Below are 14,282 nucleotides of genomic sequence, written 5' to 3'. Positions count from 1 at the left end.
TTGGGTTTTGAAGCGTGCCAAGGATGATCTGAAGGATGAACCATTAGTCAGAGCCCACTCTGAGTGATGAGCACGCGTGGGTGGTTGGAAATAGAGACACAGCACCGGAGGCAACGCAGTCCTTTTAAAATCTTTTATTTTTATTATTATTATTATAATTATTATTATTTACGTAATGTCTCACGTATACAATACAAATCCACGGTGTCCAGAAATGTTGGTTGCTTTTTTTTTTTTTTTTTTTTTAATTTTTCTGGCGGTAATTGCTACATTCAGAGTTTGAACACGCAGAACTATGCTTTTACATAAAACAAATGACGATTTTTTTTTGTTTGTTTCGAGCATGTTGCATTAACAGATAAGTCAAGACAAATAGATAACTATACATTCAGTGCAATTTAGTTCTACACTACTTTATAAGCACAATAAAATAATACAATACTGTGCGTTCTCAACTAGGCAGTTTCAGTTGTTGGGATTTTTTTTTTTTAATTTTTTATTTTCCAAGAAAATAAGCAGCAACAAACGACAATAAAACCGCATTACAAATACTTTCAAAGCATGACTCCTTCTATAGGTAGTGATAAAGTACAATACAAGGTTGGTTGTTGGTGTTGGGTTTTTTTTTGTATTTTTTTATTATTATTTTCTGCTACTTAGTAGCTTGCATCAGGGCAAAAACACAGCGCTCTCTTTCTTAAATAAATTCTCACCAAGTAAAATTTCAGATACGTAAGCCCCTTGTTGCTAATAGATTTGCTAATTATTGCAGGTTTTCCCTTTAGGTAGTACATGAAGAATTTCGAGTGCTCACACAAGCAAAGAGTAAACAGCGCCTATAGAAATAAGGAAGGGTTTGGGTTGCTTTTTTTTTTTGCCTTTTTTTTTTTTTGGCCTATCAAGGTATTTACAAGCCTCAGACCTATAGAAATGGGGGGGGTTGGGGTGTGTGTTTGGGTGCTACCAGGTATGCTCACCCTCCAAGCTCCTCTTCTTATCTGGCAGGGGCTGCAGTTCGGGCCCCTCCCGGGGGGGTGATAAATGGCTGGTGGGAATGGAGATCTCCACAGATAGACAGACAGACACTACACAAACAAGCTAAAGGAAGCTGGAAGCACCCTCGGATTTCCCCCGGGGGGGCATTCGGGAGAGGCAAAAACCCCGAGCTTCAAAAATGACCAAAAATCAAGAGGCCAAGGCGAAGCTGGACCCAGAAATACATATTTTGCACCCAGGGTGCGTGTGCAGCTTCGCAGGCGGGAGCAGGGGACGAGCAGTGACATTTGCTTCCAGGCTTGGGTTAGGACTGCTGGGGCTTGGGGGGTGGCTTTGCTTTGCTGGGTTATTTAATTTTTTTGTTGTTTGGTCCCCCCGCTCTTGCAGTCAAGCCAACTATGTATTTATTGAACTAAAAAACGCAGCTATTAAAAAAAAAAAAAAAAAAAAAAGGGGGAAAAAAAAAAGTAGGGGAAGTTTCTATGACAATAAAAAAGGCTACAACTGTTTGACAGGTAGTTACTGCTGTGTGAGCCTCTCCATTCTATACTCTATAAAAGCAAATGACCGTCGTAAACATCTCGATTTATCATCTGCCATAAAACGAGACTTCAAGGGGCTGAGAACTCAGTCCTTGCTTTCTTCTTTTTCCTCCTCTTCTTTTTCCTCTTCTTCATTCCCTTCTTCTTCCGTTTTCTCCTCATCCCTGGCCCCCGGCAGCTTATCTTTGTTGTTTTCTTTTTTCCACTTCATCCTCCTGTTCTGGAACCAGATCTTCACTTGTCTCTCGGTCAGTCCCAGGGCGTGAGAGACCTCAATCCGCCGCTTCCGTGTCAAATACGGGTTGAAGAGGAACTCCTTTTCTAACTCCAGGGTCTGGTACCGGCTGTAAGTCTGTCTGCCACTGCGTCTTCCGGGAGCTGTAGGACACAAACATCAAATAACTTCTTAATTCTCCCCATTTTGAACCCCCACCCCACCCCACCCCGAGCCCCCCTCGCCTCGATTTTCCTAAAGAAACTGCTCGCCCTCCCCCCCCCCCAAAATAAGCCCCCCTCAGATTTTTGTGTATTCAAGGCACTAAAGGGAAGTGGCTGGGTTATTATTAATAATTAGAGGGCTGATGTTGGTGTTAATCCTGGTGGGCAGCTGTGCTGGGGAGTGCTCAGCTCTGCCTGCCTGGGTGCAGGGAGGTGGGTGTCAAGCTCATTCACAAAAGAGACCTTTCCAGTCTCCTAAAAGGTGATTCTGGCTGCTGAATCCTGGTGGGCAGCTCCATTTTATTTAAAAAAATGTATCTATTTTCCTAGGAAAGGTGCATTGTTCACCATAAAAACCTCTTCAGCCTTTCTCCTTCTCCCCAGTCTTTTTTTCTTCCTTTCTCTCCCCTTCTTTCTTCCTTTTCTTTCTCCCTTTCTCTCTCTTCCTCTCTTTCTTTCTCTCTTTCTCTCTCTTTCTCTTTTCCCCTCTTCCTTTCTCTCTTTCTTTTTCTCAAAATGCCCAACTCTTGTTGCCTTTTCCAAATGTTGATCCCCAAAATACAGACTCAGGTCCTCCTGTTTGCTGATATTTACGCTCTGAGAATCTGAATTTTCTATTCAACCCCCTCTCCTTTCGGTTAGGTCTGTGTAAAGCACACACAGAGAGGGGGGGGTGGATATTTGCCTGTGCAAACACAGAAATTATATTTAAAACAAGTCGAGATGGACATTTGCAGCAATAGGCAAAAAAAAAGGAGGAGAGAAAAAGGACTGAGGTACGAGCAGCTGAGCCCCTGCACTTCCTTCTGCACGGTCCTTTCTTAATGAGAAAAACAAGCTGTTTGCAAGAAAAATAATCATTAAAAAAGGCTCCAGTTTGAAATGATTGCATCCTTGAGACTAGCTCTAGGTCAAAGCTTAGATAAATAACATGTTTTCCTCTGCGTCTATCTCCCAGCCTCTGGGCCACATCCTCTCTACATTAGCCAGAACTCCTTTCTATTTTCTTCTTTTTTTTTTTTTTTGTTCCCTTTTTCTGTTGTTGTTAAATTTTGGTGGGGGTGAGGAGGAAACTTTAGGGCTCTGATTGTCCTTAAAATTAACACTAACCTTCACATGTTTTGAATTAACAAGGCTTCTAGACAACCTTGGTCCTTAGGTGGGGGAAACTTGTACTTTGAAGTATTTCGCTTTCTGTGCAATTAGCTGGACTTCACATGAGCAAAGTTCCATTCAGCCCAAATTATTTTGAATTTCCCACCCCCTTTTTTTTTTTTTTTTAAACCCAGGACAGCAGACTGTTCTCCTCCACCCCACCCCATAGCTCTGAGCTAAGTTTCCTTTTCTGTTTAAACTTTTATCTCTAGGCTTTAAGAAACAGATGTAAAGTATTAGTAATACTTATACAAGTTCCCACCTTTCAGGCTTCGTCTCCAAGCGGTTATGAAGGGCTATATGACATTTTAAAGAGCAGTGTATTATCAACATGCAAATAACCTCGTGGGAGCTGTATCTTATTGCCTATCCTCAAGGCAAGCAATAAAAAACAAGTTTTACTTTATTGTGATTTAAGCCTTTTGCAGGGAATCACCTTGCTGGCTCTCTAGTAACTGCTGTCTTGTTTGCTTTCAAAGGTCTTCCTAAAAAGAAGAAACATTAGCACAAAACTGCTCATTTCTTTCATATTTTACATCTACGCCCCTTATATTTATATTCTTACATATATATATATGTATGCATATGTGTGTATGTGCATGTTTATATATCTATAGATCTGTTTGTGCTTGTATATGCATACATATATATATATAGATAGACAGACAGAGAGAGGAGAGAGAGAGAGAGAGAAAGAGAGAGAAAAAATAAAGGAAAACATTTAAGGAGGAGGAAAAAAAGGTCCTAACCGTGAGGTCTCATCCATGGGAACATGAGACTGGGAGACGAATTTTGATTTAAATGCCCTTGTCCCTCGCTAGAGTTACTGTTGGAAGACGATTTACAGTCAGGATATTGTACAACAGTCGTCTCTTGCTGAGCACCATAAAGCGATTGCCTCGGTAGAGCTTCATATCCATAGAATTTAGAAGCGTCTCCGTGACACGCCAAGGCGCATGGGTTTTGCTGGTATCCAGAGTTGGAGATGCTGGAGGTTCCGTGGTGGAAAAACTCTTGGACGTGGTGTGAAGGGTGCTGGAAGGTGGGAGCAGTGGTGCCCGGACCATACACCAGAGCATGGCTCCTGCTAACACTTTGTGGAAATCTGCAGTCGTAGTAAGTTGGCTCCAGCGATTCACCGCCTTTGTACTTGGAAAAGAGAGGATTTACAAAGTAGGAACTCATGACCCTCGCATGCAAAAAAAAAAAAAAAAAAAAAAAAAAGAAAGGAGAAAAAAAAAAGGACAAAAAAAAAAAAAGACGGCTTTAATTCTAGATTAGTGCGAGATTGTCCCTGGACTGTCTCAAGTCCTGCTTTTTAGTGGCTTTTTTTTTTTTTTAATGCGATCTCAAAGGCGTTTCATGGTGCCTCTGTGTGTCTGTACGGTTGGTTCTCGGTGCTCTTGACTTCTCTTGTAATCTGTCGGTAGGTAGAGCTCTCTCTCTCAATTTCTCTGTAACTCTGCTCCTTCCCTTTAACACCACAGGCAAATTCCTCAAAATCCCGGTGGTGTGGCTTTTTTTTTTTTTTTCTTCTTCTCCTTTTTTTTTTTCCCTCCTCTCTCTCCCCTCACACGCGCTATGTTCGCATCCCTCCGCCACGCTCAGCCAGCCTGCCAGCCAAATGACAGCGTTTTGGGGCGCTTTATTTTTTTTTTTTTCGGGGGGGGGGGGAGGAGTGGATGAAGGAAAGGTGGTGGATGCCGGGGCGGGGGGGACACACACACACAACCCTCCGGAAAGGGGGGGGCCCCACACCTAATGAGTGGAGGAGGGTGAAGGTGCGCATTAATATCCAACAACCCCCCCCCCCGCTTCTTTTTTTTGCCTTTTTTTTTTTTTTTTTTTTCCCAGCAGCAGCCTCTTCACTGATGGCAGCAAATACATGCGCTGGGAGGTCAGCCTAGGTAACCTCAACAGGTAAAACGAGCCCAAGCAGCCCCCCCTTGTCACCTTCCCCCCCCCCTAAAAAAAAAAAAAACAACGGGGTGAGCTTCTTCTTGTGCTCAGCATCGTGTCCCCCCCCCGCCCATGGGGTCACCCGTTTGCCAGGGAGGATGGTTGGGGGTGTCCCTGGTGTTGTTCTTGTTGTTGTTGTCATTGTGTTGGGGTTTGGGGAGGGAGGGGGGTGTTGGGAGGGTGGGTTTGGTCCCACCTAAAGGAGGGGGCAGAAAGAGGAGGGGGGGTTCTGGTGTGGTTGGAGTCGCTGAGCATGGATTTCCTCCTTTTTTTGTTGTTTTGGTTTTTTTTTTTAATGATTTTTTCTTCGGTTTTTTTGGGGGGTGTGCGTGTTGTTGTTATTGTGATGGTTGGGAATCAAACAAACAAAAGCAAAAACGGGGGCGAGCGGGCGAGGGAAGCGTCTCCCTATTGATTGGCTGCTCCTTGCTGTCCTTCTTTAAAGAAAATAAAGGCAGAAAATTATGGGGAGTTATTTATTTCCCCCCCTCGCCTTGCTTCCTTTCAAACCAACCACTGAAAATCCACGGCTGGGAATAACAGGGAAGCGCCTTTCCAAGGGAATAAAGTAGATTATTGCTCAAAGAGAGCTACTTTGGGTGAAAAAGAGGCAAAGTGAGGCAGAAAGTATGTACCCCCTTTTGTGCATGCCTGTAAAAAATAACCAGCGAGCTTCTTTTTTCTGTTGTTTTGCTGCTCAACATAGTGATTTCCCCCGTTTTTTTCCTATTGCAAATGGTATTTGTGCCCCTCGCCCCCATTTTTTTTTGCACTCGCTGGAACCTTTCACTCCGGACACTTCATTTTTACGACTGCATGAAGGAACTCAGCTCATTAAAAAACCGCCACACAGAAAATCATCAGGATTCGTGTTAATTTTTTTTCCGGGGAGGGGAGGGCCGGGAAGGACACACGACAGCGACACTTTGGAAGTGATTCTTTTCTGTAGAGCCGCAAAAAATTGTCAAACCCACTTCATGACATTGTGTTGTTCACAGTCCCCGTGTTGCCCTCAGAAGTCTACAGACCTTCAAATCTTTCCCTCATGTTCTTCCACCAAAAAAAATAAGAAAGAAAGGGAAAAAAAATAGGCGGTCTAATTATTTTCAGAAGAGACCTGGGTGACTCTGACCGGCTTCAAGTGTGGAGGGAGAAAAATACCATTTCAAGCTGTTTTGAGGTGTGTTTTTCTGCCCAGTAAAGGTCACATTCTCCTTTTTTTGGAGGCATGGAGTGGCTCAAACCTCTGCTCAGGTTGAAACTGTATTATTATTATTATTATTTTTGCAGATACCTTCCCAAGAAGAGTAAAAGAGCCAGTAGCCACCCAGTCCACCTTTATTAGATTTTCATCCATGCAGGGTGTATTTTTCCATTTAGAAAGGCTACGTGTGGTGGGTTTTTCCTCCCCGTGAGCAGACAATGAACTATGCAGGAGAACAGTGATTTTTCCACCGCCTGTTGTGAAAATATTTTGAGAAACTCAAGCTACGGTTGCTGTGAAGAAATAGTCTTCATACCCGAATAATCTCAAGGACGGCACGATGACCATGTTCGTTTTTACAGAACTCACCCACTTCATCCCTCATTCCCCAGATCACCCTTTCCCTAGAGAAACACCCCCCCCCAAGAAAAGAGAAGAAAAGAGCAACTAGGGACAGAGGCTCCTTAATTAACAGCTAATAGTCGAGGTGATCATTTTCCTCCTCTAATCAATAACATTTCTATTTTTAAAAGCCCAGTGCCTACCCATGCAATAAAGGCAGCCGTGCAAATTAAAGTGAAGGGGGGAAAAAAGAGTAAAAAAAGAAATAAAGTTGTCAGATGCGGGCAGTTCGGGCTGGGATTGGGATGAGATGCTGCATTTTTCCAGCCGTTATCCCTGGATGCAGCGAGCAAAGGTGCAGCGAGTCTTTCCGAATATTTAGGCTGGGAAATAAATGTTCGTTTTCAGTGGCTGGGAAAGGACGGACCCACCACCCCCTCTTAGATTTCATGACATAAGATATATACAATTGCCTGCTTCTTTTTTGGTTTTTTGAAAGGAAAATATCTTTCATTTAGTGTCTGGGGGAAGTGCTGCTCTTTGTCTTTACTGTTTTGGCCGGGTGTAGATGTGGGGCTGGGTGGGGGGTGATGTGTCTTACGGGTGCATGTAGCTGTATCGGTGTGTATTGTACTTTTAGGTGTTTCATTGCACCCTCCCGGATTTATTTGACCCCCCGCCCCGCTCCCTCTGCCCTGACCTTCACTGAAAAATGTCATTCCCTCCTTCCCCCTCCCAAAATGAGATTTGGAGAGAGACGTGATGTGCGGAAATAAAGAGAAAAAAAAAAAAAAAGCAAACGCAACCACTTCAAAATAGGCGATTTCTCTGTGCAAGCATTTTTATGCATTTACGCGCCCCCCGCGCCGTCAGATGTCAGCCCTGAGCGCCGCTCCCCGCGGAAAAACAAAACAAAACAAAAAAGAAAATACACTTTAAAAAGCGATTTATGGGGGGTTTCAGCATGGTGCGAAGGGGGCGAAGCCAGGCAGCTCCGCGTCCCGTCCCCCCCCCCGCCTCCACTTTCCCACCCCCGGATGCGGAGCCGCTTCCGCGGGTGCGGGGAATCCGCGGGGCGCTCCCGGGCGCGCGCCGGCCCGCGCTCTCATTGGGCAACAGCGCCATCTCGCGGCCGCGCCGGGGCGCAGCGCGGCGGGAGGGGGGGGGTGTGGGGGGGTTACCGGGTGGTGCGTTAGAACCGATAATCCTGGGTGGTGGGGGGGGGCGGGACGCGGGGACCCTCCAGCAGCGACCACCCCTCTATAAACATCAAGGATTTTTGGAAAAAGCCGTCCCCCCCCCCCTTTATTTTTTCCCCCCCTTTTCTCACCCATAAAAATCACAATAAAAAAGCAACACACGCACGCAGAACCAAACAAACCCACCAGATGTGCCACCCCGCCACCACCTCCACCTCCCCGCTTTTATCAGTTTTAGCTTCGAGTTGGGGTTTGATTTTCTTTTTTTTTCTTTCTTTTTTCTTTCCTTTTTTTTTTTTTTTTTTTAACCTCCCCTCGTCCGAGGGGGGTCTGTTGTTTGTAGCTTGTAGACAAAACATTCCAATAATCCGGTTTCAAAGAGAAGAGCACCCACCTTATTTAAACCATAAAGCAATTAAAGCCAGACGTCTAGCCAGATCTAGGGTCCTGTTTTGTTCGCTCCTATTCAGCCCCGCATAGCAGGGAGACAAACAGAGTTGTAAAAGTGGCATTTTTTTGGCTGCGGAAATGTACCTATGGCCAGCTGTAGAGTCCTGTCGGTTTTGTGTGCCTTACAAAAGGGCAGATTTGAAACCAGGCACACACACCCCCCCGCAAAAATAACCACCCCCAGAACCTTATATACATGCCTATAGATATATATTTTGTCTCCAAGCGCATCTCTCCTCAGGCAGAAATACATGTGCATGTTCACAAGCGCCGGCACACAATAGCTGTATCAGTATGCGTCTGCACACACGCGCCATATGTCAAAAAATGCCGAAATTGGAGCATTTTGATACATTAGTCCGGGGAAACGCTGGCCACAGGGTGTGCTGCTGGGTGCGAGCCGCAACTATATATATATTTTTAAATTATTATTATTAATTTTGAGCCACACCAGGGTGGGGGTTTTGGGTTTTGGGTTTGTTTTTTTGGTTTTTTTGGGGTTTTTTTCTCCTTTGGCTGCTGTGGAGGAGAAATTCAATGGCTGAGCCGCACCAGCGCAGCCTCCCAGCGGGGCCAAATGGCATTTTATAACTGGTGTAACCCTTCACCGGGGGACAGGGCGGAGTGGCGGGGGGGGTTGAGGATACCGGGGGCCTTGCACATGAACTAAAACTGCGGCAGGATTTTAACCCAACCCAACCCACCACCAACAAAAGAAAACCCCAACCAGCAGCTCGGTGCAGACAAAGGGGCATCTCCTGCGCTGCCCGCCGGCTCGGGGGGGGTCTGGCTGGAGAAGCGGGGGGAGAGGGGATGGGGATGTGAGGGGGGGGTTGGGGAGAGGGGAGGGGGGGGCAGGAGGAGGGAGCAGCCTGTGGTCGCACTGGAAATGAGATCCGCTCGGAATGAAAGCGGGGCCAAAATGAACTTCCATACATCACGGCTTTTCAACATCGCTAAACGCTCCTGACAAGCCCCTCCAGAGAGCCGGGTCCGAAACTGCCGCCAAAGTCCTGTCCAAATGATGATTTTTAATTCCCCCCCCTTAATTAATAATGAGAAAACGAGGGTGATTTCTCCCCTCTCGCGGAGGTGGCCGAGCTGCTTCCCCACCCTGCGGGATTTTATTCTTTATTTGAGGCGCGATGGTCAGAGGGAGAGAACAGACGGGAGGGAAAATCATCATAATAGCAATAATAATAATTTTTTTAAAATGAATTGACATGACTTAGATGGAACGATTTCCTCCTCCTTTTTTTTTTCTTTTTCTTTTTTTTTGGTCCATAAATCTTTCGCTCTGCTAAAATGTTTTCTAACCTGACCACTGCATTGGACTCGTTAAGGTTGTGTTTGTTTTGTTTTGTTTTGCTTTTTTCCAAACAGACCTAGCACAAAACTGGGATTATAAAAGGGCTTTTTAGCCTCCCATGCTCCAGGGATGTCTCTGCTGATAGACCGCGGTGCGTCTGTCCCCCTCCGGTGACAAAAATAGACCCCTCTTTAAAAGCGAGGACACAAATCAGGGGAAGGAAAAGAAACCTCCAAATGCTTCAGCAAGAAATATTAAAGAGCAATATTTTATGAGATCAGCAGAAGTAATCGCTTCCAGATTTTTTTTTTTTTTATTTCGGAGGAACCGGGACGAGGGCGACAAACGTATCTCACTCGCCTGCTCTGGTTTTGATTAGCAAGATTAAAACGCTGCTCCACTCATTTCATTAAAGAAAGGGACCTATAACAAGTTTTTATGATTAAACATCCCTCGCTGCTCGTTTTTCAGACAATCTCCTGCCTCTCGTTGCTCATTCAGCGCCCCGGGAAGGAGCCGCTGCCCAGCCCGGCTCCAGGCGCTGTGGGCAGCGACTTTCTCGCCTTTTCACAACCCGTCGCACCCCCAGCTTGCTTTGCTTTTATATATATATTTTTTTCTTAATCTCCCCCGTGTAGGGCGAAGGAAGCGGGGGGGGGAAGTCTGCTTTTTTTTTTTTTTTTTTTACCTTTTAGCCCGAAAATTTGCAGGCTGCCGCATCGCAACCACACATTTCTTTCTTTATTCTCTTTCTTTCCCCCTGGCTCTTCTCCACCCCAGACATTTTTAAAAATGTATAATTTTTTCCCCTTCTCCTGGGCTGTCTTGCGAGAAGCAGCACTTCCAGCAACCCTCCAAGTTTTTTGGCAAGGCACGGCTAAGGCAGAAGTGGATGGCAGGGAGCGGATGCCTTTGCCAGCTCCTCTATTCCCAGCATCCATATTTAGTCTTTTTACATATCCTTCGATTGCCCGGGGTCATAAATTAGTACAATTAATTATCCCAATCTCAAAATTGATGGCATATATAACCCTTACCTCAGCGCCTTTTTATTATGGTACTCTGAAATAGAAAAGTGCTGGGGAAGGAAGCAGAAATCTCCGCTCTGCTCTGGTCTGGGGGGGGATGCTCGGGGTCCCCCCCCCGAGGCACCGGTACCGGCACCGCCTGGCAAAGCCCCGGGGGCTTCTCTCTGCAAAAGGGCTTTGAATAAAAAGACACCTACATACCGAATTTTTTTTTTCTTTTTTTTTCTTTTTTTTTTTTTTTTTCCCGTGACGTTAGATATATTTACATAGAGCTGCTCTACAATAGCGAACATAACAATATTACAGAACGGTTCTGAGACGAGAATAAAATACACAAATAAGTACAGCAGAAACGTTCAACACCATGACAGAACATCATTGAGCCGTATTCCCTTCAGTCTTTTTTTTTTTTTTCTCTTTTTCCTCTCTTTTGTACAAAATATTCACTCACGACCTCGCGGAATTAAAAAATAAAAATACTGGATAAGTTTAATTTATGAAATAAAATACTAAAAAAAAAAAAATTCAAGTACTTCTTGTGTTTGTTTTCTGAGGAGGACAAAACAAAAAACAAGGAAGAAGAAAGGAAGAGAAAACAAACCCCCCAAACATCTTTCTTTTATTGTGTTGCATTTTAGAAAAGACTCGTGTCCCAAAACGCTTGCTGTGTTTGCCTATAATGCTAAACATTCATCCGCACATTCAAAGTCAGAAACATTTCAACCCCCCAAAACCGCCTCTTTTTTATTTTCTTTCTTTCCTTTTTTTTTTTTTTTTCCTCTCCACCCTCGTTTCTCATTGACTGGACTTTGCCAACTTTATTGCTGTTCTTTATCGGTTTTTTCTTTATTCATTTTCTTCATTTTCATTCGCCTGTTCTGAAACCAGATTTTGACTTGGCGTTCAGTGAGATTAAGGACTCTGGCTACTTCGTACCTCCGGTCCCGTGTAAGGTACATATTGAATAAAAACTCTTTTTCCAGTTCCAGGGTCTGATACTTTGTGTAAGGACATCTTTTCTTCCTCGTGGAGCGCGCATGAATCCAATTTGCGACGGGATTGTCTGAGAAAGAAGATTTTTATATTTTTTGGGGGGGGAAAAAGAATCAATGTATACAGCTGGCCTTTCTTCCCTCCCCCCTCCACGTCCTGATGCATCTATAGCAAGAAACCTGTTTAATTAGCAGATCTTACCTAAATATTTTAAGTGACCTTCAGAAGAGTTTAATCTGTTTATTTTGGAGGGGTCATTTCCTTTTCTTTTGCTGCTGTTCTCACATAAAAGTTTCAGTAAATAAAACTGTAGCAATGGGTTTAAAATAATAATTATCCACATGACTGCTGCTAGCAGTAATCTAAGAACATAGTCATAAAAAGTCAAAATTCCCACCATTTCATAGGCCCATAAACTCTTTTTACAACCTCAGCTCTCCAATACTTGCCCTAGCAGCTTTCCCAGCCCCGCAAAGCCGAGTTTGTTTTTTCAATATCTGAAGGATGACACGCGAGGTGTCCCACTGGCTCCCAGAAATTGCCTTTTTTTTTTGACCCCCCCCTACTCTAAAGGACCTTCCGCGCTGCTGCCACATCCCGCTTGCCCAGGGGAGCAAACCCCATCTCTCCCTTCCCTGGGAGAAGGTTTTTTCCCCCCTCTGCCCGTTTTAGGCAGCCGCCTAAACCCGAGACTTTCCCCCCCTGATTCCTCGACTTATTTTTATCACGAGGGTGCCTGGCACCAGCCCGCCTGTCATAAATAGAGATGCGAGCGCCTTGCCAGATAGACAGGGAGATATCGAGGCACCCAGGTGCTCCCAAGATGCTGACACCCAGTTTGATGGCTCGGAAATCACCCCGGGGGGGGTCCCACGGAAGCCAGGGCACGGCCGAGCGGCTGCGGGGGTGTGCGGTACCCGGCAGCTGCTCCCTCCCTCCTCACCATCCTCATCCTCCCTGCATCCCCCCCCGTGGATGCTGAGCTTCCTCTCCCGGATGATTTGGTGAAGAGGGGTTGGATTTGGTGGGGGGGGGAGTTGGATTATCTTTTCTAATCCCGGGTGTAAACTGAGCTCCTGCCTGCACCCCCAGGAGCTGGTCCCCTCTGCAGAGCTGGGGTCCAGGCTCTCCTGGACGTGGGGGTGATGGTGGCGGTTACCTGACTCCTGCCCCTACAATTTTCAAGCTTTCCTGATGCCTGCTTTTTTTCTTTTTTTTTAGTTCCCCCCCCCGCTCCTCTCTCACTTGGGCTGCAGAAGATGTTTCTTCAAGTGTATGGTCCAATGTCCTGCGCTCGCTGCCTTTTACCCTCAGCTACCTCCACGCATTTAGTTTATGCCTTTACAATTCCAATTTTCCTCCTTACTTCTCCCCTTACACACACACCCACCCCCGGCCCCCCGCCCAGGACACCCACCTTTTCATTTATTCCCACGTGTTGGGAGCATTTTATGAATAATTGCACCGCTGGAGCTTTTATTGATTTTTAAAATAGATAAAGAGACACCTCTGCATTTATCCAGAGATATTCCTTTCCCCTCCCTAAAAAAACCCACTCCACATCAATACGTTCACTCCCAGCCAGCTACAACTCTTCCTTGTTCTTTGAAAGTGGAAATATTTGAAAGCAAAGAGGCTTCTCCCTCTGCCTACCCCCCTCTCGCTCCCTCTCACACACGCACTCTCCTATTTATTTTTTTTTTATTTCCCCCCGGTGGAAGGTGATGAATATTTGATCAAAGAAGCCAACAGCCCCCCCGCCCCGCAGCCCCCAACCTTGGAAAATAAAGAAAAAAATAATAATAAAAAGACTAAAGAGCCCCAAACAAAGTACAGATATTCGCTCTCCGGCTCTGCGAGGCGGACTCGCTCAAACCCCCAGATCTTCCTGCGTATCTGGAGTTTTAGGGTCGGGCTCTCTAAGGTAATTTCATTTTATTGAGTAGGGTCCTGGAAGCCGTAATGCCTCCCCGGGTCGTAAACAAGAATGACTTCGACTTACTAGGGTCTAATTCGTGCTTTTCTTCTTTGTGTTTGCTGGAAGCGATGGCTTCGGACTCCGGGGAAGGAATTGTCTGCGCTGCTCTGTCTCTCAGCTCCCCCGGAGCCCCGTACATGTAGTCCGCGTAGCCACGGCCGTCGGCGGGGCCGCACTCCCCCCGGCGCCCGGGGAAGGCGTCGGGCTTGAGGCCGTAGGGGCGAGCGCCGGGGGCGAAGGCCGGGAAGGAGACGGCCCCAGCGAGGGGTTCCAGCCAAGTCCGCATGTACCTGGGCTCGGCCCCCACGGGTGCCTGGGGCGCGTAGGGGTGGTGGTAGCCCACGGAGGATTGGGAGTGGACGGGAGCCCAGGAGGTGGTAAAAACGGCCGGCTTGGGGGCGAAACTGCAGGATGGAAAGTCGGCACAGTCCGGGACTAATCCTGACGGTCGGGCAGCAGCCGGGTGGGAGGCAGAGCTGGGGAACCTGGAGGCCAAGAGCTCTTCGTTCTCGTGGCTTATCAAGGAGTCAACATAGTAGTTGCTTATGGGGCCAGAAGCCGACATGGTTCCCCCCTCTTTTACATTCATAAGATTATTGTATGAACTGTATGTGTACTTTTTATCTTCTCATAGAACAATCAGGGCAGGTAATTATTTTTTCAGCCTTTCCCAGTGTGCCATTGGCTGC

General features: G+C 46.1%; 2 protein-coding genes across 2 annotated transcripts; both read right to left on the bottom strand.

Moving 5' to 3' along the window:
• Positions 1–225: 225 nt before the first annotated feature.
• HOXC8 (homeobox C8) lies at positions 226–4,316 on the bottom strand. The gene is made up of 2 exons (XM_065654414.1): positions 3,881–4,316; positions 226–1,916 (listed from the first exon to the last, which is right to left on the bottom strand). Exons 1-2 carry the CDS (start codon positions 4,314–4,316, stop codon positions 1,624–1,626), a joined length of 729 nt encoding a protein of 242 aa, XP_065510486.1. The 3' UTR covers positions 226–1,623.
• Positions 4,317–10,873: 6,557 nt separating this feature from the next.
• HOXC9 (homeobox C9) lies at positions 10,874–14,282 on the bottom strand. The gene is made up of 2 exons (XM_065654409.1): positions 13,618–14,282; positions 10,874–11,685 (listed from the first exon to the last, which is right to left on the bottom strand). Exons 1-2 carry the CDS (start codon positions 14,180–14,182, stop codon positions 11,441–11,443), a joined length of 810 nt encoding a protein of 269 aa, XP_065510481.1. The 5' UTR covers positions 14,183–14,282; the 3' UTR covers positions 10,874–11,440.

Source organism: Caloenas nicobarica, chromosome 33 (genome assembly GCF_036013445.1).
Source record: "Caloenas nicobarica isolate bCalNic1 chromosome 33, bCalNic1.hap1, whole genome shotgun sequence".
Lineage (NCBI taxonomy): Eukaryota > Metazoa > Chordata > Aves > Columbiformes > Columbidae > Caloenas > Caloenas nicobarica.
Note: the sequence above shows the minus strand (reverse complement) of the source record. Positions and strands in the feature narration are given on the sequence as shown.